The sequence below is a fragment of the Eleutherodactylus coqui genome, chromosome 4 (assembly GCF_035609145.1).
Source record: "Eleutherodactylus coqui strain aEleCoq1 chromosome 4, aEleCoq1.hap1, whole genome shotgun sequence".
Lineage (NCBI taxonomy): Eukaryota > Metazoa > Chordata > Amphibia > Anura > Eleutherodactylidae > Eleutherodactylus > Eleutherodactylus coqui.
Genome location: NC_089840.1, coordinates 209,572,907 through 209,600,392, shown reverse-complemented (window position 1 = coordinate 209,600,392; position 27,486 = coordinate 209,572,907). Strand labels below are relative to the sequence as shown.

Below are 27,486 nucleotides of genomic sequence, written 5' to 3'. Positions count from 1 at the left end.
TGGACTCCCCCTATTCCCTTTCACTTTTGAGCCCTATAAAGTTTTTTGGGCTCAAAAGTGACAACCGGTTCCCTCTAAAAGAAGTTAAGCCACTTACAGCTGTTTTGCTGTAGGAAGCAGACAACTCTGTACATAGTGCAATGGCCTAAATGGGTACTGCAGGCTGAAGTAAGTGGGACTCAGCCTGCAGCACCAATAAAGGCCACTGAACAATGTACAGAGCTGTCTCCTACCTGCAGCAAAACAGCCAGAAGTAAGAGAAGAGCTTTAAATATGTACAGAAATACCATAGATATCAGTAGTGCCAGTGCATACTGATTATATAGTAACATAGTATGCCCATCCAGTTTACCCCCCCCCCCCTCCAGTGTTGATCCAGAGGAAAGCAAAAAAAAAAACAACAAAACAAAAAATGAGGTAGAAGCCATTTTGCCCCATTTAAGGGTGGATGTCATAGGATAAGATTGTAAGGGTATTGAGGCTTTTATTGAAAGTGCCTATCTCATAATGACACTTTATATGGTAACAGGCAACGTGTTGCCAACAAAAGCAGCAGCCACAAATGATAGAAATGTCCTAGAAACTTATTTGTGCTATAGGTATATATGTACACATGAATGTACTTGTTAAATCACATTATTATACATTATCACATTGCTCTCTCTCTCTCTCCCCATCTTGTAAAAAAGGGAAAAAAAGAGCACATTTCCCCACAGTGAGGATAATATCATTACTATTCTTGATTTACCAAACAATTCAAAAACATTTGATCTAAAACCCGAGTGCAAACGTCACACTTTCAGAAAGAAATGTACAATATCTCTGGAAACATTGGTGCAAGAATTCATGATGAAGACCACTTATACATTAATATATTCTGTGAAAACTAATCAGCCAGCTGGATTTTTCTATTCGGACATTACCTGCATAATTATTACTTTAAAATGAACCATAAATATAATTAATCTTTATAAAAATCACTCTAAAAAAGGTTGCATCTTACAAAAGGACAAAAGTAATCTTATGTACAGTTGTGTTCTAATGCAAAATCTGCAATATCCTACAAAATGGCTAAACCAATGCGGTCGCTGGGGAAAACTTTCACAATTTATTACCCGGGTCTATTTACACTGTACAAACCACTAGGATGTGGTATAGGATTAAAGAGTCTTGTTTAAATGCAGGACCTGTCGCATAAACTCATAGGTGGTGAAGGCTACAGCCTGGGATGGGATACAGCGGATGTAGTTAAGAGATAAGCCTCGGTATAGTCCTCTCCTTATGCCGTGCTCATTGTAGACATATTTAAGGGTTTCCAACATGGTCCTGGAATGAAAAAATATATATACAGGTCATCTTAAAATGATCAGGAATGGTTACCATCTGTGTTCTGTGCTGCAGTGTAAAGAACAGTGCAAAAGATGACTACATGATGTACCAATTTAGTTTGCGGCACTGAAGTGGTCTTCCTATTAAAGACACGATAAGGAATAAAATGTCTAAATCGATCCCGAAATCTGTCCATTCCAAATGTCCCATGTGAATGGAGCGGCGGTGCACATGCTCAGACACTGCACTATTCATTTTTATGGGACAGGTAGAGAACGATGTGCTCAGCAATCTCCCTCTGTCCCATTGAAATGACTAGAGCATGCAAACTGCCGCTACATTCACATGGGGCATTCAGGTGCACCAGTCTCAGGATTGCTAGGGGTCCAACCTCTGTAGATAGGGCATGAATGGCTTTAGTGGGAAAGGGAACCGGTCACTGAGTTCATATACTGCTCTAATCACGGGCAACATGAACCTGGGATAGCATGCCTACTGCCCCCCTCTATGTGTTCTTCTGAAAGGCCGCAGCATTCCAGAACACACACACTTTGAGGTTAGACTCAGAACGGAGCTCCGAGTCATAGAGGCGGCCCATGCCGGCCTCTCCCCACCCTCAACATGTTGTCTGACAGCTCTCCCCCCTTTGTATAAGAAGAGAGAGCTGTCAGGCTAAAGAAACTGAAAACTGACATTATACAATAAGTGTTGATCTTTTTTGTTACAGCAGCAATGTAAGGGTGCATTCACACGGGTTATTTTCCGTGTAACTTCTAGCTGATCTCGAGATGGACAGAACTTGCATGGAAAAAGAACCCACAGTTAGTTAGTTGGTAAAATAAAAAAAAAAACTGTAAATGCAGAGCGTAGAAAAACTTACAATAACAGTGCATGTTTTTCAGGTGCATGAAAAATCACATGGGTGGGGGGGGGGGGGAAAGGGCAGAAACTGATAGAGTGGCACAACAGGTTTTACAAAAATGGGCACATATTTGAAGGAAAATGTTGTTCCTTTACTAAAAGAAAATCCAGCACAAGTGCTGGATTTTATTTTAATAAAGGAACGACATTTTTATTCAAATATGTGCACTTTTTTCTAAAAACGGTTGTGCCACTCTATCAGTTTCTGCCCTTTTCCCTTTCACTCGTTATTTTGTTGGCAGACCGATATCGGTTGCACAGTTACTGATTTGGTAGCACCTGGAATTCTGATGCACACACTTCCTTCTACCACACAAGAACCAAGAAAGAAAAGCAAAGACACCCTTGCTTGTTTTTGCCTTCACCGGATCCTCACTGGAGTAGCTCCACTCCCTTTTCTGTTTTTACCACCTTTGTTTCCACATGAAAATCACATGGAAAATGGTCAGTTTTAGGCCTCATATCCATGGGCAGATCGGATTCCGCATGCAGGAGCCCGCAGCGAAATCTGACCCTGCCCGTGGTAGAGGACACTGCGATACCTGTCTGGGACCTGTGCTGGTCTGCTTTTTCTTCACAGCGTATGTATGTGGAAGTGCCGGCCGATGCGCTGCTGTACATGTGCAGTTTTTTTTTTTTAACTCCTGCTTTCCTGTGGTATCCATGGCCCATTCGCAGTCGAGGTGAGGAGCGGTTGGCTTTCATTGACTTCGAAGGAAGCTGTCTGTGCGGGATCCGCACAGAAATGGAGCATACTGCGTTTTTTTTCCCCCAGACCATAAGGTCCGCAAATCAAATCCACATGCTTTATTTATTTGCGGATCTTCCGCATGGGTGATCTGCATGGATTCCACAAATCAGATCCGCATGTGGACATTCGGTCTTACACCAATCAAAAGCGGACAGAAGTAACGCCATGATTATATTGTTTCCAATATATCGCTTACAGCCCACTGCTATCAATACAGCTACTGAGCCGTGAATACTATGGCGAAGCAGACTTGGAGAGAATACCCACCAAATGTACACATTTATGTTTGTATATAATCAAGTATTTTATGGTGGGAGTGTATACATGTTACGGTCGTACTGCAAGTCAAGTAATTACTTACCGGCACTTTTCCGAGTCCGGTAGAATAGCTGCCAACTGCATTCTACGCCGTGTAACATCCAGTGGATACCTTCAAGGATCAAAGGGAATAAAAATATGAAGGCTATGATTTTACCTAAAATACACTGCAGCAAAACCTGCGCTGGTTAACCTGCCTCACGTGTAGCTCTCTAATGGAGCCAAGGGCAGTCACAATCAGAGCCAGGAAGGGGACGTTCCTCATCCTGATTGAACGTCATTAGAGACATGTCCAATTCTTTCATAAGGGTCATGTTAGAGACAATTATCGTTTGAAGGAGTGAACAAACGAGTGACGTCACCACCAGCTCATTCACTCTAGTGCTGCCTGTTTACACAGGCGGATACATCGTTTGCTCGTTCAAATGAGAAATCATTCAGTCTTTCACATTCGCTGTATAAGTGAATAAGAGGGACTGAACGAGCGCTGTTTAAACAGAACCATAAGTGAACGAGCCAACCATGGTTTTTAAGCCTGCCTAAAATGAGCGATGAACGAAAAGTGAACAATTATCGTTTGGTTGTTGGCTCATGACTGAATGATTACACTGCTCAACAGCATTTCTGCATCTGGTGTACCATATATCAATTCTTATGGATTTTTGGGTGTAGAATCCGAATTTACCTTTAGAAATAATGTATAACATAAGGTTTTTATTTAATTTGGATTTTTTAAAATTTTTTAAAAAGGTTTTTGTGTTCATTTTCTGGTTATTTATTTATATAAAATTACATCAGTGACTAAGCTAAAGTCTTTATTTGAATATAAAACACAGTGGATGAAGTTCTAAAAATGGTCACACAATGTAGTTGAGCAGGAAGGTTACCAACATGAGCCTATCTGTACTGCTGTTTAGTGTTTGGTGTAATCTGCATGAAGCACTTCTCTTCATTCTTACCTCAGCATATCGCTATTTTTTGAGTTTCATTCACAAATACATAACCAGAAAAACTTTGTTGAGTTCTGAGTGGTTTTTTTTGTATTTAAAACCAGGCAATATTTGACAATACTGTATTATTGTCTATGTAATAGTACCATGTATTACACAAATGTGACGTGATAGATAGAATCTGATTCTTCCACTGAATTCAGCATCCCAAAATTAGTTGAATCAACCTGTTTTCAGACCAGATACAGAAACATTTTTTTGATTTGTTGACCAGTGTTATCATTCACTGCTGCTCATTTGAATGATTGTTTTGAACGCTACTCATTCCATCTAAAAACACCTTAGTATTGTATCCAATAAGTGGTTATTTTATTACAGACATAGATGGTAAGTCGCTAGGCTATGCTACCAAGGTCTGACTGCTATGAACCTCATCACTTGCTAGAATTAAGTGGCAGTGGCACAAGAAATGTGACACTTTGTTTCCAGTTTACTCGCTCTGACGAAGAAAAGTGGAGCATATAATAAAGCGCTTCGGTGCATTATAAGGACTTTGTTCTAGCAGGAGTCACATTGACCAAACATTGGCAGCATATCCTAGTGATCTATAACCTGTGTCTATGATGAGCGGTACTTATTTTATTAACCATGCCAGCATAATGCAACTGTTGCAATTCAGACTCTAACTTCCAACAGTGAACTTGTACTGAATACATAAGAGCATGTAGAAATAACGTTTCTTCCAAACTCCGATAGTAAGATCCACAGGCTACTGAAAATAATGCATAATCCATTAGGATAAAATAGTTAAAAACCTAATTCAATTCATTTCATGAGAACACATTGCAAGACTACAAACTAACTTATGGCGCTATTAGGGCAGGTGACAGGGAGCCTGCATTGTCCATCTATGAAGTCTGCGCACTGGACAAAAATCTGAATCCTGTGCGCACACTTTCCCATAGACTTGTATAGGAGAACATGCACACAGGACTCTGAAAAGAGAGTCAGATTTTTGGCCAATGCATGGACTTCATAAGCAAGCACAAGGGAAACCAGGAAGTGGGAGTGTATGAAAAAAAAAAGCCCCCTGTCATCTGCCCCAACAGTACCATACCTAAAGGTCAATTTACACGGGACGACTGTCATGCAAACAATGCCCGACACTCGTACCTTTGTGTCCGCGCTCCCATGCTATCACAAGGAAGCCAGCAGAGCTGGCTCACTCATGGAGTGGCCAGCAGGGGGGGGGGGGCGAGGTGGCTGCAGGAGATTTCTCTCCTCTCGCTCCCCCGTCCCTCTCCATTGAGATAACACAGCGGCCATTCACTACTGAACGGCCGCTGTTTAAACTGAACGATGAGCTCATTGCTGATCTTTTATGCAACATAAACAATAGACGATCAGCTGATTGATCATCGTTCGGGGGAGCGGGGCGGGGGAGCAAGAGGAGAGAAATCTCCTGTACTGCCCCGCCCCCCTGCTGGCCGTGAGCGAGCCAGCTCTACTAGCTCCCGTGTGACAGCACATGAAGGGACCAGCGTTGGGCATTGTTTGCCGACAGTCATCCCGTGTAAAAAGAACCCTAGTTTTTGGTGCTTTAGGCAGGTGACAGGTTCCCTTTAAGTCCTTTTGAAACAGAAATTAAGATGCCACCCCCAAGGAAGTGAATTACCCTTTTACTACATCTTGCAGTATCTTACTGCTTGGATGTGAAACAGAAGCAACTTACGAGATAGTCTGGGCAATTGCTCCTGCTACTCCACCACATAACAAGCTAGCAGGGGTTTTCAAAACCATGACATCTGGGTTGTCTGAAGATGGTTTCCCCAGAACATCAGAGAAGTGTCGGAGGCCAGTGGTCTTCAATGTCTCAAAGGTAAAAAATGAAAATCCTATGAAATAAGAGATTTACTCAGTCAAGAGAACAAACAGCGACTATGTAACTTGTTAAATCCTGGCTTGTCATACAGCTGATGCTACCTGAATGGAAATTTGGGGTCAACTGGCATGACTTAATGGAAAAGGGGCATGGCCTTGTCAAATAGTGGTGTGACATAAATGCCACACTGTATGCCATATTTTTGGGCATAAACTAAGCCTACTATTAGGTGGTATAAAATAGTTAGACTGGCCTGTCTCAAGATGTAGCAGAGTTATCATACAGCATAGTCCACTTTGATAAATCTGCTACATTTTAAGACTACCGGGTCTCTTTATATTGCCTATTAGACAAGATTAATGTCTATCTGCTCCTATAACTTCTGCACCCTGCATTCTAAACCAGTAACATGTGGGAAATGTCAAAGTAACCCAGAATAATCTGACGTTCCCAGAATAACTTACCTGCATAAGGAGCCATTCCCACAATGGTAGGGATAAGTCCTCTGTAATAACCACGAAGTCCTCCCTCCTACAATAAGTAAAAAAAAATGAGGTAATACAAGCACTGTGCTTAAAAAAAGTGGTTAGCATTAAAGGGGTTTTCCTCTCCTAAGAAGTGATGGCATACAATGTTGAATGGGGCCATGCTACAGTTCTCTTTACAAAGAGGGGCCGGGCACTGCTGCGCAGTGAAAAAAAACATTGAAGACGACATATTGCTAAAGGTGCTTTTAGACGGAACAATTATAGTTCAAGGAGTGAAAGTGAGCGATAATCATTCGGTCTAAACTCAGCCATCGACTAAACAACAAATGATAATTGTTCACTTTTCGTTCGTCATTCGTTTTATGCAGGCAAAAAAATTATGATTGGCTCGTTTATTTGGTTTAAACAGCAATCATTCAGTCGTTCACCTTCACCTATACAGCGAATGTAAATGATTACATTTGAACAAGCCAACAATATAGCTGCCTGTCTAAACGGGCTGCACGAGAGCGAATGAGTTCGCGGCGACATCACTCGCTCGTTCAAACAAGAGAGTCTAGAAAGGAACCCAAGTCAATACTAATACCCCTTTATTCTCAGGATCAGTGGAGACACCAGACGTCAGATCACTACTGATCATAAAAGTGTTGGCTAACTAGTCTGCAAGCGCTGAAAATGGGTTTCACTCCAAGCTACATCCTGTCCACAAGAGCTGATTACATTGAATTGGTTTATGACTAATTTATGTAATATAAATGAGAAAGAAACTACAAAAATGGGGTTTTGGAAAGAAGGGAAAAAAAACATTAAAAAAAGTTATATGCAACCATTATTTACGCAACTAGTAAAAGGTTATGGATAAAACACACCAGTGATGTCAAAAAGAAAGAATTAGCCTACCTTTGTGTAAATAGTTTTGAAGGTGTGCAGAATGCCATTGTATCCGAGCTCTCCTTTCACTTGAAATGCTAGACGTGCCCTGACCATATCAAGCGGGTAGGTACAAATGACCGCAGTGATGCCTAAAACATTAACACAGACTTACACAATGTAACAACACATCAGAGACCCATTGCACAATCTAACCACCTATTCAATGCTCCTCTACTAGAATTTAACCTTCCTATATGTAAATTGTGCAGAGAAATACGTACGATCACATGGCCCGTGTTTGTGTTCATTCCATAGCTATACATCCCAACATATAGAAATTTAAAGGGAACCTGTCAGGTCCTATGAGCTCCATAAACTAAGTTTACGGGCTCATAAGCCAGGGGCTGCTTTTTGGACTCCCTTGCCTCCCCTTTCCCTCACTGTCCATCTAGGGAAGCTGGTGCTCAACATTTGCATTGGAGTTCTCTATTTATTCAATGCATGAACACTATCCTCTGGTGTCTGAAACACTAGTCTTAATAACCCCTGGTAGAACCCAGCAAAAAGTGGCAAACCACTGACTAGTTGGGTCAATCATGCATAATTTAAGCTTTCACCAAAAAGGTTGATCGCTCAAACTAAATTTTGAATGTGTGTATAGCCAACTTTACATGTGGTGCCATGTCACACAGAAGGTTTTGGTTCCTCTATGCGACATGGATAATAAGACGTGATAAAGAAAAGAGTGACGCCTACTGCTGGGCTCCCCTATACCAGATGTGTGTGGCAACATTTAGCATGCTGACTTTATGCCCCATTTAGACGGAACGAGAGTCACCTAAACAACTGCACGAGCGCTGAGGTCATAGCTAAGGTGGTTAGCACTCGAGCAGACTGTTTAGACAGGTATAGAACACCTCTGGATTGTGGCCTCTCGCTGAGTAGGGAGCATTTACACTTAGCGAAAAGCCTGCGATCCAGCGATATTTTTATGCTGACTAAAAGTCAACGATGACGAGAAGTGAACCCATAGTAAACGATTCTTTTGCATTTACACTGGACGAATATCGCTCAATTTAGTTCGTTTGAACGAATTTTCATTGATAATCGTCCTGTTTAAATGGCCCTTTAGTGTGGTGTCTTACACAACACTGTTTGCACTTTTACAATAAAGGTCCAATGACTTGTCCAGCAGTCAGGTTAAAAGGACTTTATTGATCATACAAGGTGCTACAAGTCGCTTCGATCCACCAAGACCATGGTAACTTGAAATGAGTTGTAGCAGCTTGTATACCCTAATAGTCAACGAGTTCTCCCTGGTCCTTCACCAAGTGGTACTCCAATCCCTGGCAGCATGTCTAATAAAAGGGTTATCTATTTTATGATCTCAGGGGCCTCGTGTGTGCAGAGTGTTAAGACAGCAGTATGCAGACCTAAGCTCTCACTCACGACCTGAAGGTTGCGAGTTCAACCCCACATAGTTCAGGTAGCCGGCTCAAGATCGACTCAGCCTTCCATCCTTCTGAGGTCGGTAAAAGGAGTACCCAGCTTGCTGGGGTGTAATAAATAAATTACTAGAAAACGCTCCGGAGTAAGTTGGCGCTTTACAAATAACAGGTCCCTTTCTCCCCTTTATGTCAATTTGTGTGTCCAGATTAAAACACGATTATAAAGTCTATTGAATGGCATATGCAGTAAAAGACAAATCCATATGCTTTTATAATAGGTGTCATAGATGCCGAAATCGCAGCTGTCTACACAGTCCTATATAATATACTGATACTGTACCTGCCATAGATCCAGCCATTAATCTGTGCACGTGTTCTGATTTTCCAAGTTTTGCACGCAGTAACTGCAATTAAAATAACAGACAATACTTTTGTATAATGGATGCAGTAACACATTGCTTGTTTGCAAAATCTGAAACTAATGTAAGAAAAACTTGTGATGAAGGAAGGGAACATCGGGTCATCTACTTCTGAATCAGCCAATCCAGTATATGTCCACATCGTTAACCAACGAGACCTTCTAGAGGTGTATGTCCACTGTAATGACCTTAAAATTAATGTATTTTACTAATTTATAAAACTTATACATATTCTGCAATTATAGAGGTCCCTTTTCCTAAAAGAAGGGGGGGGGGAATCTAAATACCCCTAAACACCATTTGGTTTTCCTCTCTTTAGCTAAAAAGGTCCAAAATTCTGTGCCAATTACTATTTTTACATATCTATTTAGGGATATGAACTCCCCGACATAGACTTCTATGGCCTACTGTCAGTCTGCAGTGACTTTAGGAGGAGTACATGAGTGTTGTAATGCTCACAAGACATTTACCATGATACCATCAAGTGGCAGATTTTAATGATTACAAAGTTCAACACTGATAAACATGTTATGTTGGTAACCGTTATCGGTCAAATATGTAACCTTTGGTCAACATGTCTTGTTTCTTGTGATAAATCTTTATAGCATTCCTACAACAGTTCAGGAAAGAAGATCCTGAAAAGTTTTGGTTCAAAATTTTTTTATTTGATACTTTTAACTACACGGCCGGTTTCACCTCTGTGTTAGGAAGCTGCAGATAGAGGTTCCATCACAGATCCGGCTGAAAATACTGGAAGACAAAGCGCAACATACAGCGCTTTTTCTTCCATCCAAAAGGCTGGCAACTGGGCAGAAAATGGGCGGCCTCCATTATAGTCAATGGGGTTCATTCGGCTGAGGGAATTTCCCTTTTCTGCTCCCTGAATGGAGCAGGAAGACAGAATCCCTGCCGCAGATGTGAAACCACTCTTACACGGATTCTTTTAATGGGTAATTATTAGAGATGAGCGAACCTACTCGTTTCGAGCAATTACTCGATCGAGCACCGCGATTTTCGAGTACTTCCGTACTCGGGTGAAAAGATTCGGGGGCCCCCGGGGGGGGGGGCGGCGTGGCGGAGCGGGGGGTAGCAGCGGGGAACAGGTGGGGATCCCTCTCTCCCTCTCCCCCCCACTCCCCGCTGCGACCCCACACTCACCCACAGCGCCCCCCGAATCTTTTCGCCCGAGTACGGAAGTACTCGAAAATCGCGGCGCTCGGGCGAAAAAGGGGCGTGGCCGAGTAGGTTCGCTCATCTCTAGTAATTATTGTATATATCTGAAAGTGACCCTGGGGGGAAAAAAACAACACATAAATGACATGTCCTTGGAAAGCAGTGGATATCCAGTACCTCCCCATTTATTACATTAGGCTCTGTTCACACTGCTGTAAGAGGCTCCATTTGGTGTCTCCAATAGCAGTTTTGACAGAAAGAACAGCACTGCACACAGCACTATTCTTTCTGTCAAAATTATGGAAACCGCAGTAGAACCTGACAGACCCCATGATAGGCCCATGAATCTGTCAGGCACTAGTGCTATGCATCTTTTGGCAGTTCCTACAAAGCATTGTGACTTCTAGTTGCCAAACTGGAACCACCATAGTAGTGTGAAGAGAGAGTTATTGGACTGCCTGGAACTTGTCAATAGTAGCAGAATTACTAACATTGGTGCAATAAGATAAAAGAAACACACATACAGCAGAAAAAGTCAGCATTACCCACATACACATAGCCAACATAAACTGCACCGATTGTATTATGGCATGTGGAATTGCATCATCTTAGAAGGGGGCGTCCAGGACTTTGGGCATTTTTCATATTGATGACCCATCCTCAGGATAGGTCATCAATACATAATTGGTGGGGATTCCAAGCGGCAGATCCTCGCCGATCAGCTATTGATGATTTATCAATAAAAAAAAATGCTTCAAGTCCTAGACAGCCCCCCTAAAGAGGACTTTAAAAGGGGTCTATTTGCAAAAGTGCAATACTGTACAAACAGACTGTCCAGTCACTACTGATGGTGGCAGACAGAGTCGGAACACATTCTATTGACAAGCAGAATGGAACACCTAGTGGTCATATGGTCATACATTTTCAATAACAGAGGGATGGCCCAACACAGTTGTCAGAAGAGATGCTTCAGAATAGTTAGGACATGGACAATGCAAGCATTTATTAAAACCGCCTTGTTAGGAGAGCCGTCGGGTCTTCTGTAAGTGAAACTCACTTCCACTGACATTCATGACTTTAACCCCTTAAAGGACACGACCCATTTTGGGCATAAGGATGCAAAGATTTTGGGGGAATTTTCATTTCCACTTTTCAAAAGCCATAAGTTTTTTATTTTTTCGTCAACACAATCGTATGACAGTTTGTTTTTTTTCGTGGTTTCGTGATTGGCAACCTTTTTGGGTAAATATAGTGTATTGTATAACTTTTATTAAAATGTTTTGGAGGGCAGAAAGAGAAAATACATCAATTCTGCTATTGCTGTTCTTTTTTGTTTTTACAGCGGTAATCATGTAGCATAAATGACATGATAAATCTTTTTCCCTCACTGGTTCATACGATTATGACAATACATGATTTTAGGGTTTTCCACTTTTGCACAATAAAAACACATCTTTTTAGAAATAATTTTATTTTTTTGCAACGCTGCATTCAAAAGTTCCCTAACTTTTATTTTTCCATCAACAGAGAGCTTGTTATTTGCGTGACGAGCTATAGTTTTTATTGTACTGTTTTGGGGTCCAAAAGGCTTTTTTTGATCATTTTTATTGCGATTTTGGGAGGCAAAATTAAAAAAAAACAAACTAATTTTGGTTTAATTTTTTTAATAGCATTTGCTGTGCGGGATAAAAGGGGTGTTCACTTTATTATACCAATTGTAATGGATGGCATGGTACTAAACTTTTTTTTTTACTAAACAAAGAGGGGAAAGTGCTCCAAAACGATTTTTACTATTTTTTTTGCTATTTTTGTTGTTACATTATTTTATGTTTCTCTAGGGAACTTGAACTGTGAACACACTGATAATAAATTGTAGTACTTCTATACTGCAATATATTATCGATATTCATAACGATCATAGGACATGGCAGACCCAGACACCATTGTCTGGTTCCCATCGCAAACCCATTGGCACTCCACGATTACACAGTGGAGGGTCGAAGATGTCATAGAGGGAGCACCTTCCCTGCGAACCCTTTACATGCCGCAATCAATGGTGATCGTGGCATGTAAGAGGTTAATAGTGGGCAGCGGGGTTTTTACTGATCCCCACTGTTGCAGTGCGGGGCCGGCTGTCAGTGCAGAGACGGCACCCTCTGTGGATGGCACAGGCTCAGCTTCTGAGCCCATGCGATGCATAGGACGTAGGTTTATGTCCATTTGTGGAAACCGCTCCCCAACCAGGATGTAAAAACAGATATTTTTGGTATAACTTACCGTAAAATCTCTTTCTCGTCGCGTTCATTCGAGGCCACAGCCTAGACCATGGGATATAGCCACTGCCCTAGGAGGCGACACTAAGCAAAGAAGTGTTAGCTCCTCCCCTCTGGCTATATCCCCCCTGCAGGCACTCAGCTAATCAGTCTGTCTGCAAGCAGTAGGAAGCCAGTGGGAGTAAAATTATACATATTATGTTTTATACATACCAAAACACATATCTTTGGCGTAATTTTTTGACAAAAAATGACCGAAGAACAGAAAGTTCCAGCAACCGCCTAAATAATAAGGGGTGGGTGCTGTGGCCCCCAATGAACGCGACGAGAAAGAGATTTTACGGTAAGTTATACCAAAAATATCTGTTTCTCGTCCGTATCATTGGGGGCCACAGCCTAGACCATGGGACGTTCACAAGCAGTCCCGAAAACAATATATTGGGTGGGTATTCAAAGTTCGGCTGTGCGGTCAAGCGACCGCCGCCTGCAAGATCTTCCGTCCAAGAGCGGCGTCGGATGATGCAGCTATGTGGACCTTATAAAATTTTGAGAATGTATGTAAGGAAGTCCAGGTGGCTGCCTTACACACCTGAAGGGCTGAGGCTCCGTGGCGGACTGCCCAGGAAGCCCCTACCGCCCGTGTGGAGTGGGCCGTAACCCGAAATGGTGGTGAGCGTCCCGAGGCGCGATACGCTTCTGTTATCAGGGACCTTATCCATTTCGATAGGGTGACTTTTGAGGCTGCCAGGCCCCTTCGGGTCCCCTCCGGAATAACGAAGAGGGAGTCGGTCTTACGGAATTCCTTTGTTCTTTTCACATAGGTTCTTAATGCCCTTACTACGTCCAGGTGGTGCAGCATTTTTTCCTTTTTGTGTACTGGATTTGGACAAAAAGAAGGCAAGACAATTTCTTCATTAATATGAAACTGCGAGACTACTTTTGGTAGAAACTCGGGTGATGGTCTTAGTACCGCTTTGTCCTGGTGGAAGGTCATATATGGCGTCTGTATAGACAACGCCGCTAGTTCTGAGACCCTACGGATCGACGTGATAGCGACGAGGAATGCCACCTTCCAGGTCAGTAATCGCATAGAGATTTCCTTCAGCGGCTCGAAAGGCTGGTCTGTAATAGTGTCCAACACGAGATTAAGTTCCCACGTTTGGACCGGAGGTTTAAACGGGGATGTTGTATGGGCGACTCCCTGCAGGAACGTACGTACAGCCATCCTGTTTGCGATTGGTCTTTGGAACAGTACCGTTAATGCTGACACCTGACCCCGCAGCGAGCCTACCCTTAATCCTACTTCGAGGCCTGATTGTAGGAATGCAAGAAGTCTGGCCACCGAAAATTGCATCGGTTGTAACCGCCTCTCCTCACACCAGATGAAGAAGCGCTTCCAGACTCTATAGAAAATTGCCGATGAGGCTGGTTTTCTGGCCCGTATCATTGTCTGAATAACCTTCTCCGAATAACCTTTCCTTCTTAAGACCTCGGTCTCAACGGCCAGGCCGTCAAATGTAGAGACTTGGAATCCGGGTGAACAAAAGGTCCCTGGGATAGCAGGTCTCTTCGCTCGGGAAGATGCCACGGTGTGTCGAACAGCATTTCCATGATGGTCGCGTACCAGCTTCTTCTTGGCCAGTTTGGCGCTACTAGTATCGCTGGTCGCCCTTCCTGCTTGATTTTCCCTAGGATCCTTGGTATGAGCGGGATTGGCGGGAATACGTATAGGAGTTTGTACTTCCCCCATGGAATGGTTAGCGCATCTGTTGCCGCTGCCTGTGGATCCCGTGCTCGGGACACGAATGGATGTACTTTGTAGTTTAGCCGGGACGCCATGAGGTCCACGTTTGGTGTGCCCCATTTCCGGCACATCGTCTGAAAGACTTCTGGATGCAGACCCCATTCGCCGGGATCTATTCTTTCCCGGTTTAGGTAATCCGCCACCCAGTTTTCTACTCCAGGGATGTGAACCGCGGATATTGAGCTCAGGTGTTTCTCCGCCCATGTTAGTACAACTGCTACCTCGCTCATTACCGACGCGCTCAGTGTACCCCCTTGCCGGTTGACATAGGCCACCGCTGTGGTGTTGTCTGTCTGGATGCGTACACTTTTTCTCTCGAGACTAGGCCCGAAGTGTCGGAGAGTCAGCTAGATGGCCCGCAATTCTAGGATGTTTATGTGCAGCCTTGTTTCTCTTTGAGACCAAACTCCTTGAACAGACTGGTCCCTCAGTGTTCCGCCCCAACCCGAAAGGCTGGCATCCGTCGTTACTACTGTCCATCGCCTTGGGCCCAAGGGTCGTCCCGCCTGAAGCCTGCCAGGTTTCAACCACCATTTCAGCGGCCATTGGACTTGAGGGGTTATCTGGATTCGCTGTTCCAGGGTCAGCCGGGACCCATTCCAGCGCGACAATATCAGGTGTTGTAGCCTCCTTGACCGGAACTGGGCGAAGGGGGATTGCCTCGAATGCTGCCACCATCCGGCCCAGGATAGCCATGCAGTGTCTGATGGTTAGCGGTTTCCCCTGCATTAGGGACCGGACACAGTGCCGGAGCTTGTCTGCCTTTGCTTGAGGTAGCAGGATCCGGTGCTGGCTGGTGTCGAATATCATGCCCAAAAACTCCAAGCGTTGTGTCGGTATTAGGCATGACTTTTCGCGGTTCACTATCCAGCCGAATTCTTCTAGCGTTTTTATCGTGACGTTTAAGCTCCTGATGTTGTCGTCCCACGACGGTGCTTTTATTAGTATATCGTCTAGGTATGGAATGGTCGATATACCTTCCGCATGGACTAGCGCCATCACTGCTGCTAGTACCTTCGTAAAAACTCTTGGCGAAGTAGACAGGCCGAATGGCAGCACCGTAAATTGAAAGTGCCTTCCCTGTATTTCGAAACGAAGGAATTTTTGATGTGTTTCCCGAATCGGGATATGAAGATAGGCGTCCTTGATATCTATCGAGGACAGAAATTCCCCCGCTTGCATGGAGGTTATCACGGACCTGACTGACTCCATCCGGAAATGTTTTGTTCTGACGAATTGGTTCAACCTCCTTAAATCCAGCACCGGTCTCACTCTGCTGTCCTTCTTGGGTACCAGAAAAAGGTTCGAGTAGAACCCTTGCCTCTCCTGAGCCCCTGGCACCGGTTTCACAACCCCTTGTGCCAGCAGATTCTGTACTGCCTGCTGTAGGTTGGCTACCCGTTCCGGGGTGGTAGGCACTCTGGACCTGCAGAAACAATTCCGTGGGAGAGTCGTGAATTCGATTGCGTACCCGGATGTCACAATCTCCTGTACCCACTTGTCGTTCACGCGCCTCCCCCACGTCTCCCGAAATTGGGAGAGCCTGCCCCCCACCCTGGTGACACTGGGTGGGGGCAGCGTCTCACGCCACGCTCTTTGATCCCGCCGTTTTAGATGTTCCGGGTCGGGATCGCCACGTTTGTTTTGTTTTGAAAGAGGGGCCCCTCTTTGACTCTGTCGGGGTTCTCGTAGAGTGGGACCACTGTCCTGACCCTGGGCGGGACGAGAAACGCCGAAAGGATCTAAAAAACGGCTTCCTTTTTAATGGAACCTTCTCCTTTCTTGTTGGCATTTGCGGTAATGACGTGCTCTTGCCGCCTGTGGCGTCCTTTATCATATAATCCAGTTTTGGCCCAAATAGCCTGTTTCCTTCGAAAGGCAACTTTGTTAGCGCCATCTTGGACGCTGTATCCGCTGACCAGCTCTTCAGCCAGAGAGTTCTTCTTGCCGCGACCGATGCGGCGGACGCCCGGGCCACAAATTTGGCTGCGTCAAGTTGTGCTGTGCATACAAACTTGTTTACCTGTATGACATTGTCTGTCAGCTCGAGCAACTCACTTGGTGGAGCACCTGCTATAATGTCTCTCTGTAGCTGTTTGGCCCAGGCTATAGATGCCTTACTGACCCATGCAGCCGCAAATATCAGCTACAAAGCCGTGCCTGTGGCTTGAAACACCGTTTTTGCCAAGGTGTGCAGCTTCCTGTCTTGCGGGTTAGCTAGCGTCGCTACTTCGGCTGTTGGCAATGCTGTGCGTCTAGCTAGTTGTGACACTGGTGGGTCGACTACCGGAGGTACCGCCCAACCCTTTTTCAAGCCCCCTGGGAATGGGTACGTAATTTCCCAAGTTTTCCCGGGTTGCCTAAATTTTTTGTCCGGGTTTTGCCATTCCTTATTAAGGACTTCTGAAAAATCCGGATGGTCTGGGAAGACCTGTCGTGATCTCTTCTGTCGTCTAAACGACACCATGGACGGGGCCGTCCCTACTGTTTCCTCCGTAACCTGGAGGGTTTCTCTTATGGATATTACCAGGCTGTCCATTAGACTGGCTAGGCGCGACACTTGCTCTTCATCTAGCTCCGAAACTGACGAGCCCACAGAGTGGTCGTAGTCTTCCGACCCGCTGCTCTCGCCTGCCGCTTGGGCCGTGTCATGGGATGCCCGTGAGCAAGAGGCTCGCGGGGGCTCCTGGTGAGCCCAGGCCGGTCTCGCAGAATACCGGGACCGTGAAGAGTGCCTTGATCTGTGGTACGTATAAACGGACTCCCTGGACACATGAGAGCCGTGCGAGTCCCTGGATCGCCTGGACTTGGAGGATCTAGACGACCTCCTGGTGTGGCGCGATCTACGGGGAGAGTCCTCGCTGCTGTGGGACCTCCTTCTTTTGCGTGCCCTCCCTCGTATGTATTCCGAGGAGGATGCGTCCGAGCTGGGCTCTAACCGGCGTAAGATTGCCGCAGAGGATGTGGCCAAGCCAGAAACGGCAGCGGCCAGGGACCTTGCCCATTGGGGTTCGGGCCCTGGCTCCACAGGGGCGGCGGGGGGGGGCACCGGGGTCCCTGGAGTTGTGCAAGCCGTGGCACATCTAGCGCAGCGGGGGTCGGTTTGACCGCAAGCAAACTTAACGCTGCAAGTAGAGCAAGCGTAATGCTTCACCCTCCCTTTGGCCGGGCTGGAACCCTCTGATCTAGGGTCAGACATGCCAAGGGGACAACTTCCCGGTATCGGGGCAGCTACGTACTGTTACAGGAACGCCTGCAGGGGGGACAGGGAGGGATGGGGAAACACCGCGAAGTGCTGCCTTGGGCAGGGCTTACCCAGTCTGGCAGCTGTTTCCGCGGTTCCCCTGGTCCAGCTGGAGTCTCTGGTCCTGACGCTTAGATGCTGTCGGAGGTCGACGCGGGTCCACCGCACAATCTAGCAGCGTAGGTGACCCGGCATGTGTTGGCAGGGACCGCTGCGGTGTTGTTGCAGCTATTGGTGCCCGAGACAGGAGATGCTGCTGCTGTCCGGGTGCTTTCTCCGTGGCCGAGAGGAGATTGCAGGTCTGGATGGCTGAATGCCTGTGCGCCTCTGTTGCTCAGAGAGCTGTGCAGTGCTGGGCTCCGGAATGCAGGCAGAACTAGGTGTCCAGCTGCTGAGAGCGGTCAGTCCCGTGTCTGCCTGCTCTTTTTGAACTTGCCGCGGTCGGAGGGGGCGTGGCCTGCCCCGGAAGTCCGTCCGTGACCCGGAAGTGACGTTTGCCGGCCGCCCGACGGCGCCCCGCGGAGTGCCGCGACTAGAAGTGGCTTGCCGGCCAGCGTCCCTAGAGCTGCCTTGCCTCAGCCCTTGTCCGGGAGAGCTGCTGCTGCTACTACTGCTGCCTCTGTTACTGCTGCTGCTTCCTCTCCATTAGGTACCGTGCCTAGCTTGCTGCTGCCGCCGCTGTCCGTATGGAGTCCCAACGCGGTGTCTTGTCCAGGGGCCACATCCTGTCCGCGCGTCGACCGTTCCAGCAGTGCTGCCCCCTATGCGTCACCGTCAGACAGTGCGCACTCCAGGGAGGGGGGCGCCCTACGGCTGGCGGGTAACCGACTCAGATGCGCATTGCATGGTCGGGCCCCTTTTTCTTCGCTGGGTGAGACGCCGCAGTAGTGGTGGAGACACCCCCTGCCTGCGTCTCCCCCGGGAGGCCAGTAGAGCCAGGGAAAAGCCCCGACTCCCCGGATTCCTGCGAATAGCCACGTCTGCCTCCTAGCAGACACTAAGCTAAAGACTGATTAGCTGAGTGCCTGCAGGGGGGATATAGCCAGAGGGGAGGAGCTAACACTTCTTTACTTAGTGTCGCCTCCTAGGGCAGTGGCTATATCCCATGGTCTAGGCTGTGGCCCCCAATGATACGGACGAGAAACTTATGTCCTGAGGTGGGAAGGGGTTCAAGGGCTATTCCTATCTGAGGCTTGTATGGCATATCTACAAGCTGAGTTAGGGCACCAATCACTCCAGGCCACCCTTAAGGTGGTGACTGGGAGGGCAGAAATAATCCGACACCCCATGCTACACTGTTTCCATAATCACCACAGAAGTGAATGGGAGTTACACTATACTGTGCTGCGCTATTTGCATAACTAAATCCCAATGACTTCTATGGGAGCTCAGCAGAGCTCTGTTGCTTCAGTCATCACAGCCACCTCGTAATCAGCAGTGTTCCCATCTCAGCTTTGTTTTGTCAGGATAGGAACGCCCCATTTAAAACACTCCTAAGCCATTATGTACCATTTAATTGATAAAGGAGACAACAGCTGTAGCGATCCTCCCGGTGTTACACTGACAGTCATTTGCAAAATTCTTGCATCATTAAAAAAAAGACAGATTACCTTTTTATACTTGTCAAATGCCATAAACTGGATGGCGCCATAGGGGAAGATCCTGACCATCATGGCTCCATTTCCTTTGTACAATCCCAAGTAACCTTCATTGTTCTTGACGGCGAATACAGTAGCTAGCACTCCTGTGAACAGGTGAGATTTGAAAATGCATGAAATGAACTGAATCGCTGTGGTACACCAGTATTCCATTCTGTGGGCTTGGTCAGATCCCTTTAAAATATAGAAGAAAGTTAGCGGATACCATTGGGCTCAACATGAAGTTGTCCTTACCCAAGTGTCTGTAGTGGACATTTTGTGCTTGCAGCAAGATCTTGACCCTGTCCAGGGGAGCAATGGTTGTCTTCGCACAACAACTTGCAACACCTATATTAAAATGCACAGAGTATTATTATTCAAAGCCGATGGACAAAACTTTAATTACTATAATGCTCCAGAAGGCAACGAGGTTTCATTCATGGACATTTGCCCACAGCAGGCCGCATTGCTCATCACTGCTGCTGGGGTAAAAGTCCATGAACTAAACTTTGCTGCCCTGTGCTGACAATACACTCTACAGCAGTTATGCATAAAACTTCCATTAGGCCTTCAGTTTTGCTAATGCGAGGACTTTCATGGCCTCATGTCTTCTGAAGGGGGAACAAAAAAGAGCTGGTTCTCATATCTGGCTACCTGACTAACAGGACAGAATATAGTTTTATGGTTGAAGTGTAGTTGGAGGGGTTTGTTTTATCAAATGGCAGTTTGTACCCAATAAATTGTTAAAGTGTCATTAAACTTTCCATAAACTTTGACAAGTCATGGTGAGAACTGCAAAGAGGCGATCCAGTACAATGATCAGACGAGCGCTTCTTCCCTTTACATTTAGCGATCAGTATGTGACTCAGCACTCAGACCTTGCCAAACAAAACTACTCACATGTCACTCAGACATCAGCCTTGGATCGGTTTAACATTCACAGAGTTCTGTAGCACTTATTCCATGAAGTTTTTCTTAAGCCAAATTCAGAAATGGATCCAGCAGAAAGAAGAAACAGAAGTCCTTAATTCATATTTCCCACATCTCTTGAATCCACTTCTGGTTTTGGCGGTCCTTTGTTTCAAACATTTCTCTTTGGTTCAATGACCTTATATTTACGCTTATAAAAACTGTTATTTATTGTTAGGACAAGAAAAGGTATTTACCGCCTGCCACAAAAGATCTAACCCAGTAGAAGTCTCTGTATCCTGGGTTTTGTAGTCGGCTTTTGGATGGAGTAATAGCTGCTTCAGAAGTCATCTTGATCAATTAGGCATGTTCCCTTTACAGAAAATATGTAGAAGAATACTGGAAGACAAAAACAAGGAAATGTTAATATATTTATCATTTAACATCTACCTTGATCATAAACCCTTTAATGACGCGGCCCTTTCCCCCCCCCCCCCCCCATTTTCGTTTTTCCTCCCCCCTTTTAAAAAATAGTAACTCCTTTATTTATCCATCGACGTCGCTGTATGAGGGCTTGTTTTTTGCAGTTGTATTTTTCAATGGTGCCATATAATGTACTAAAAAACTTTTTAAAAACTAACTGGAGTAAAATGAAAAAAAAGAAAAAAACGACATTCCGCCATCTTTCAGTGCGTCTTGTTTCTACAGCGCACAAACTGCAACAAAAATGACATGATAACTTTATTCTATGGGTCAGTACGATTGCTATGATATCAAAATTGTATAGTTTTTTTTTTTTGCTGTACTACTATTTTTTTTAAATTATTTTCTGCTACCATCTTCTGCGAGCAATACCTTTTTTATTTTTCCATGGACATAGTTGTGCGAGGGCTCATTTTTTGAGAGGCATCCTGTAGTTTACATTGGTACCATTTTGTAATACATATGACTTGTTGATCACTTTTTATTGCATTTTTTCTGGGAGACAGGGTGCCCAAAAAAGTGCATTTTTGGCGTTCTTTATTATTATTTTTTTGGGGACGACGTTCACCATGCACGGTAAATAATGCACTACTTTGATAGATCGGACTTTTACGGACGCAATGATACCAAAGATGTATTTTTGTTTTATTACTTAGATATTTTTATTATAAACATGGCAAAAGGGGGAGATTTAAACTTTTATTACTTTTTTTTTTTACAATTAATAAAACTTTATTGATGTAATTTTTACTTTTTTCTTTAGTCCTCCTAGGGGACCACAACATGCGATGCTTTGATCGCTCCTGCAGTATGACATAATACTGGGATGGCTTGATAGGCAGTCTGCCAAGACAGCCCTGGGGCCTTCCAGAAGGCCCCCGGCTGCCATGACACCCGCACGGCTCCCTGCAATCTCACCGCGCATATTAACTTATTCCACAAGACTCCTGCTCGATTCGCAACCCGATTGCTTGTTTGGTGAATCAGCCAACCCAAACAACCAATCATTGTGAATCAGCCAACCCAAAGAACCAATTAGGTTGCTGGAATTGTGAATCAGCCAACCCAAACAACCAATCAGGTTGTGAATGGAGCAGAAGTCTTGAGAAATAAGTTAATATGCTCTCACCGCGGGGTGGCCATACGATTTAAATGCCGCTTATAGAATTGACAGCGGCATTTAAAAGGTTAATAGCTGCGAAGCCGCACGGCTGACTGCAGCTATTGCCCACGGGTATAATAAAGCTATAATAAACAGCTGACGCCCACACTGTATGAAGAGAGGTCGCCCCGCGATCTCTTCTGATACATACCCCGACACTGCAAGACGTAAATTTTAAAGGAGTTTTCAAGGACTTCAATAGTGATGACATAGCGTTAGTATAGGCCATCATTAGCAGATCGGTACGGGTCTGACTGATGAGCTGTTTGAAGGGTCTATGGCCTCCTCTTCAGCCTGTGACATCATGTACATGGCCTTCCTACAAGTTGGTCCCATTCATTTTTGCATGAGTACTTAGTTCCCCCTCTTGATGCTTTACCAGCGACTACTTCTGCCTTTCCACTAGATCTGGGATCATGGATAAGGATTCATATCCATTGAATGTTCCATGTCTGATGTTGTGTATCTGATCCTGTGTAGTAAATGTCCTGTTAGGGCCCTTTATGTTGGGGAAACAAGACAAAAACTGAAAATCAGGATGAGATCGCATTGCCACACAATTAAAGTGAGAAAGACAGAATTACCTCTGGCAAAGCATGTTTCTACTCACAGACACAACATACAACATATAGGAGTTATACTTAAAGGCAATTTTAAGTCCCAACGTCACAGAAGAATTTGGAAGAAGAAGTTTATAACCATCTTTGATACTATCAGAAACGTTATGAATCTCGGAGGTGGGTTTCTACATCAGTGGAGATTGAGATATGAGAAACCCAGAGCAGAGGTAACACGTTGGCCTGTTGACCCCCTAACATCAGTTTAGAGACTATAAACTTTCACATTCCTTGTCACGGGACTAATTATTTACTGTTATGCTCATCCCTCCCAGTTATGTATTTAGGAGCTATTAATCACACAACATCTGTGCCCTCTTATCCTGCCTCCAGTATTTATCTAGTGCAAATTAAGTAAATCATGTGCGTGCCCTCCCATGTGTATATATCAAATACGTCTTTAGATTTGTTCCAATATGCCTGAGGAAGGACCCTGAGAGGTTTGAAAGCTCGCTATAACATCATGCAATTTTGTTAGCCATTACGAAACTTTAAAAAGGTATATCGTAAAAGGTATCATATCTACAAGATTACTTGGTTTCTCTTACTGAGAACAATCCCATTTTGCTCTACTTGCTAACACGGTGCTAAACTTTTTTCCATTTTACAGATAATCTTCAACAAAAAAAAAACCAAAGCTGGCACTCGATGTTTTGCAGTGCATTTCCAGATAATATAAATTGGCTATAGAATACCTCATTCATTTGTACTGGATGCAGAAAGTTACCAGATGTGATGAAAATTTAGGTATGAAATGTGCGCCTGGATCCAAATGGATGCATAAAGATTAGAGATGAGTGAGTATACTCGCTAAAGCACATTACTCGAGCGAGTAGTGCCTTAGCTGAGTATCTCCCTGCTCGTCTCTAAAGATTCGGGGGCCGGCGGGTGGCAGGGAGATCTCTCTCTCCCTCTCCCCCGCTACCCGCCACAACTCACCTGTCACCGGCCCCCGAATCTTTAGAGACGAGGGGGGAGATACTCTGCTAAGACACTACTCACTCCAGTAATGTGCCTTAGCGAGTATACTCGCTCATCTCTAATAAAGATGTGAACAAATCCTCAAAGGTATTCCAGAAGTCAGGAAGCTGTTTATGGAGTTTATCCAATATCAAACCTTTTTTTTGCCCTAGTAAGGCAGATTGATATCATACATGCAAAGTCCCCCACTTAGTGCTCCTTGTAGGTCTTATATATACTATGACTTTTTGTAGCACTACTGATTGATTTTCACTATTAAATTACAGCTCCAGTCAAAAGGAATCCATTGAGCTGGATACAATCTTGTGGACTGTAGTGATCACTCGATTGATTTCTAAGGCTGGACTCACACAGGCAGATTTTAATTTCAGAATCAGTGATTGGCGTACGCTGCAAAACACGGGCATTGAAAAGCATGTATTTACGCTTTTTTCGCTCACACTCATGGATACACATTGGGTATTCCACGAGCAAAGGGAAGAAGAAAAAAATTTTGCAGCATGCCCTCTTTTGCAGCAGATTTCACGCAGACGGCCTCAATTGAAATCAATATAGGCTGACCGATCCGTAACCCATATGCAATAAACATAGCGTATGGAGTTCTCAGAGAGTAGGCAGTTAAAGTCAAGCTAAGTAGATTAAGGCCCAATTCACAGACGTGACTTGTACTAAAACTATAATTTTATTAAGATATGATTAAAATACGAAAAAGGGCACAACACTAACAAACATACAGAAACCAGGTGAGGTAAAACACCAAGAAGTGGTGGTACCTGTGACAACCTGGGTTATGACACTCAATGAGTATTAACACTCCACCAACAAGGATCGAGGAGACCCTAAAGAATTATACAGGGGAGGGAATTCATCGGGATCATTTGATTATATTTATATGAGAGCCAAGTAGAGTCCTTTAAAGTCTCTAAACTCCACTCCGTCCCTGTAGAAACGTATCGGGTGAATACAGTTTTATGATTTGCATCAGGCTCATATGGTCCGATGCAAATGCATAAATTAAGATTTGTATGTCCGTTATGGACAATCTTTCGTAAGGTGCCGCAGTGAAATCACCAGGCACCAATACTATAGAACACCAAGAAGAACCACAATTTGTGATAAAATCACTTAGGGTCAGTTATAGCTCGATATATTATGATGGGAGTGTATTTTCTCCAGGTGTTAAATACACGACTGTAGATAACCAGGAGGAAATATATGTACAATTGTGCTTTCTCCTCTATGTGCTAAAGATAGCTGAAAATTAGTAGTGCAGTGGTGGTATCTGCTTTTAATAATGAATGTGTGAAAACAGTACTTTAGACTCTACGCGTTTCACCACACGATCTTTGTGGATCATCAGGAGATATAGTACTTAAATGACGGAATTGTATATAATCACAGAGTATCATAGAAGATTTGCAGCTGCAGTAATTGATAAGCTATCAACTGCGGTAAAAAATGAGCTCTCAGTTTAGCTAATAGAATAGGTCACCTAAAGTAGCTCAGTGACCTCCTTTAAGAGTCAAGTGATGAACTCTACTCTCAGTTTAGTTAATAGAAACAATAGGTCACCTAAAATAACTCAGTGACCTATCTTAAGAGTCTGAGGAGATGAATCCTAGCTATCGATGCAATTAGCTCCTGCTCATAGCTGAAGTATAACAGGCTATTTCTCAATCTGAGGGACTATGGCGCGATAGTCAGGCGATTTAGCGTATTCAACAGCCTGATACTAGCATAAATAAAGCACTACGAGGGAAGACAACAATGTGTGTCTATTAACCCCAGTCTTTGTTGAATGCCAAAAAAGACTAGTGCTTATATTAAGAGGTAAAATAAACCTTTGAAATGCAGCAAAGTCTATATCTAAAATCTCAATAGTAGACCTTGAAGCAAGCAAGTTGGTTCAGAGCAACCTCAGATAGCAACTAATGCCCTCATATAAAAGAAAAAAAGAGCTCCAGCAGGAGCATAGCGGAGAGAGTAACCCGTCGCCTTGATGGTAGGCTAGGGAATCACTGCGGCACCTTACGAAAGATTGTCCATAACGGACATACAAATCTTAATTTATGCATTTGCATCGGACCATATACGCCTGATGCAAATCATAAAACTGTATTCACCCGATACGTTTCTACAGGGACGGAGTGGAGTTTAGAGACTTAAAGGACTCTACTTGGCTCTCATATAAATATAATCAAATGATCCCGATGAATTCCCTCCCCTGTATAATTCTTTAGGGTCTCCTCGATCCTTGTTGGTGGAGTGTTAATACTCATTGAGTGTCATAACCCAGGTTGTCACAGGTACCACCACTTCTTGGTGTTTTACCTCACCTGGTTTCTGTATGTTTGTTAGTGTTGTGCCCTTTTTCGTATTTTAATCATATCTTAATAAAACATAGCGTATGGGCACCAAGTTCAAACAGGTGCCATTACTACAGGTAATGAGTGGAGGACAGAGGAGCCTCTTAAAGAAGAAGTTACAGCTCTGTGAGACCCAGAAATCTTGCTTGTTTCTAGGTGACCAAATACTTATTTTCCACCATAATTTGCAAATAAATTCGTTAAAAATCAGACAATGTGATTTTCGGGATGTGTTTTCTCATGTTGTCTCCCATAGTTGAGGTCTACCTATGATGTCAATGACAGGCCTCTCTCATCTTTTTAAGTGGGAGAACTTGTACAATTGGTGTCTGACTAAATACTTTCCCCCCCACTGTATATTCATATGAAAGGGCACCAAGTAAAGCAGCTTACACATCCGCACTTGGGGTTACATTTTACTCCTCTGTTCTGGGAGCAGGAAAGGGGAATCTCCTGGCTGAACGGGTCCGTCTTATGACTGGACCGAACAGACCCCATTGACTATAATAGGATCCGTTCGGTTTCCGCTCAGCTGCCCGGCTTTGTACTGCTAGAAAAAGTGCTGCATGCGGCGCTATTTCTTCTGGTATTTTATGCCGGATCTACAACAGAGGTTCCAGCGCAGATGTGGAGGCAACTTAATACTATATTTCACTTCAGGGAAGATGTATAGCCTCAGACAACTACCCCTAGTGATTGTAAATGACCGCTGCGGTAACATCAGCAGAAAGATTTGAAAAGGTGATTTCTAGTGATGAGCGAGCATACTCGCTAAAGGCAATTGCTTGAGCGGGCATTCCCCCTAGCGAGTACCTGCCCGCTCGAGAGAAAAGGCTTGGCGGCGGGCGGGGAGCGGAGAGGAACAGAGGGGAGATCTCTCTCTGTCCCCCTCTCCTCCCCGCTCCCCCTGCTCACTGCCGCAACTCACCGCTCCCCCGCGCCAGAACCCGAACCTTTTCTCTCGAGCGGGCAGGTACTCGCTAAGGGCAAAGCTCGCTCGAGCAATTGCCCTTAGCGAGTATGCTCGCTCATCTCTAGTGATTTCCAAGGTGACCATTTTCCAAAGAAGCTAAGACCAGAGCGGTTACGTACTTTTCTTGATGCCGACAATCAATTGCTCAAGTGTTCTAGCCAAAAATCACCAAAATACCTACAAAACATTCACTTTTTTTATTCCAAAGTGTCCAAAGCCCCTGCACCGAAAATCCTGTTTTGCAGAAATTGGCAATTGTTGGATTTAGGTCACTTGGGAGATCACAACTTCCAATTGTAGTGGAAACGTGAGCCGTAACGCCGTTGTGTCGTGTGGATTTTGCGCAGTCTGAATCCCATAAAAACGAACAAGACAAAAGCGTTGAGATGCCGTTGAGACGTTTCACCAGATCCAACCTGCTCTTCCAACAGGTATTACCACATCCTGCGCGTTCAGCAGGTAGTAAAGAACACTTGTTGACTAAT

At 44.6% G+C, this 27,486-nt stretch overlaps 1 protein-coding gene across 4 annotated transcripts in view; it reads right to left on the bottom strand.

Moving 5' to 3' along the window:
* Positions 1-413: 413 nt before the first annotated feature.
* The window catches only part of SLC25A16 (solute carrier family 25 member 16), a 28,674-nt gene continuing 1,601 nt past the window's right edge, over positions 414-27,486 (bottom strand). For 2 of the 4 annotated variants that reach the window (XM_066600669.1, XM_066600671.1), the window contains exons 2-10: positions 20,677-20,818; positions 19,766-19,858; positions 19,484-19,617; positions 9,301-9,364; positions 7,540-7,661; positions 6,616-6,682; positions 6,002-6,164; positions 3,363-3,431; positions 414-1,326 (exon numbers count right to left, since the gene is read on the bottom strand). In XM_066600669.1, the coding sequence (XP_066456766.1) occupies positions 1,161-1,326; positions 3,363-3,431; positions 6,002-6,164; positions 6,616-6,682; positions 7,540-7,661; positions 9,301-9,364; positions 19,484-19,617; positions 19,766-19,858; positions 20,677-20,770 (972 nt within the window). In that variant the 5' untranslated portion in view covers positions 20,771-20,818 and the 3' untranslated portion in view covers positions 414-1,160. Of the gene's footprint in view, positions 1,327-3,362; positions 3,432-6,001; positions 6,165-6,615; positions 6,683-7,539; positions 7,662-9,300; positions 9,365-19,483; positions 19,618-19,765; positions 19,859-20,676; positions 20,819-22,215; positions 22,419-22,443; positions 22,558-27,486 lie in introns of those variants that run through there. The other 2 variants (XM_066600670.1, XM_066600673.1) reach the window with 2 other exon arrangements.